The sequence below is a fragment of the Ovis aries genome, chromosome 15, assembly GCF_016772045.2.
Source record: "Ovis aries strain OAR_USU_Benz2616 breed Rambouillet chromosome 15, ARS-UI_Ramb_v3.0, whole genome shotgun sequence".
In the NCBI taxonomy this organism is placed as follows: domain Eukaryota; kingdom Metazoa; phylum Chordata; class Mammalia; order Artiodactyla; family Bovidae; genus Ovis; species Ovis aries.
In genome coordinates, this window is record NC_056068.1 from 48,434,867 (window position 1) to 48,436,608 (window position 1,742).

General features: G+C 45.5%; 1 protein-coding gene across 1 annotated transcript; it reads left to right on the forward strand.

Moving 5' to 3' along the window:
• The first annotated feature begins 582 nt into the window (after positions 1–582).
• LOC114118490 (olfactory receptor 51G2-like) lies at positions 583–1,530 on the forward strand. The gene has a single exon (XM_027979860.1). It carries the CDS (start codon positions 583–585, stop codon positions 1,528–1,530), a length of 948 nt encoding a protein of 315 aa, XP_027835661.1.
• The last annotated feature ends 212 nt before the right edge of the window (positions 1,531–1,742 follow it).

The following is a 1,742-nucleotide window of genomic DNA, read 5'->3' on the forward strand; positions in this document are numbered from 1 at the left end:
ATTATCTGAATCTTGGTTTCCTTACAACCCTATTATATCATAAAAACTGTTTTAGATTAGGCACATGGACTGTGCTCTCAATACAGAGTTCCCCTTTGCATTTTTTATACCTTGAAACATCTTCATATGAGGAAGGAATTTTCTATACGTGAAGGGCCAAATTTGATCCTGATAACTAGGACAAACCACCAAGAAGAGAGCACAGCATTATTCCCTAGGCAGAGGTCAACAACCTTTATGGCATCAAGGATGGTTTGCCTGGAAGACAATTTTTTGCCTCCCAGACCAGGAGGGGGGGTGGGTGGTTTAGCGATGACTCAAGTGCATTATATTTATTGAGAATTTTATTTCTAATGCTATTACATCACTTCCACCTCAGAAGATCAGGCATTAGAACCCTGAGACAGGGCAATCCTGTCCTAGGGAAATTTTTACAGGAATATGATTCAGTATTGTGACCAGAGCAGTATTACTGCAGGCATGGGCCAGGGGAGCCATATGGGATGAGATGATAGGAAATGTTATGAAAGAATAATATTTTGTTTCTTCCACATTTTTAAAGGGCAAAATTCTCTCAGAGTTATGGCAGTTCCTATCAGCAATAATGCCAGCAGTTTCTTCTTCATACTGATGGATTTCCCGGGACTGGAGGCTGCTCACTGCTGGACAGCTATTCCTGTCTGCTTCATCTATGCTCTCTCTTTGCTGGGCAACACCACCATACTGCACATGGTCAAGTCCATTCCCAGCCTCCGCACACCCATGTACCTCTTCCTCTCCATGCTCTCAGTGGCTGACCTGGGCCTCACAGTTTCCACACTGCCTTCCATGGCAGCTGTTTTTCTCCTGGGCCAGAGGAAGGTGGGAGCTGCAACCTGCTTTGTGCAACTCTTCTTCATCCACACATGCTCAGTAATTGAGTCAGCTGTGCTGTTGGCCATGGCTTTTGACCGCTGCGTGGCTATCCGAGAGCCCTTACGCTACGCCACCATCCTGACAGCCAAGCGCATCAGGGCCATTGGACTGGCCAGTGTGACCCGTAGTGCTGCCCTCCACTTGCCCCTGCCTGTACTCCTTGGAAGACTGCGGTTCCCACCTGTGAATGCACTGTCACATTCCTACTGTGTTCACCCTGATGTTCTGAGGCTGGCCAGTTCCAGCACAGTTGTGAACAGTGGCCTTGGGCTGTTTGTGATGCTCTCCACATTGGGAGTGGATGCGGTCCTCATTCTCCTCTCCTATGTGATGATTTTGAAGGCAGTACTGAGCATTGCTTCCAATGCTGGACGACTGAAAGCCCTCAATACTTGCATTTCCCATATTTGTGCTGTACTGTTATTTTATACACCACTGGTCAGCCTGTCTGTGATCCATCGCTTTGGGAAAAAGAAGCTGCCAGCTCAGATATACATGCTTCTCTCCTATTTACACTTTCTTGTACCTCCAGTGCTCAACCCAGTTGTCTACACTGTCAAAACCAAAGAGATTCGAGCACGCATTCTGAAGATGCTCCAACCCAGTAAACTCTGAGCCTCAGGGTTGAAATCCTAGTTATGATTACTAGCCTGGTGACTGAAGATTTCTCAGAGAGGAGGCAGAGAGTACTTTTCATACAATCTTTCAATTAATTAGTCAGAAACACTGACCAAAATACATTATGGTTTTTTTCCAGCCTGCTTAACAATGCCTGCTTAACGAAAAACAAACTAACCAACAAATATGTTTCTTATTTGAAGTCATTA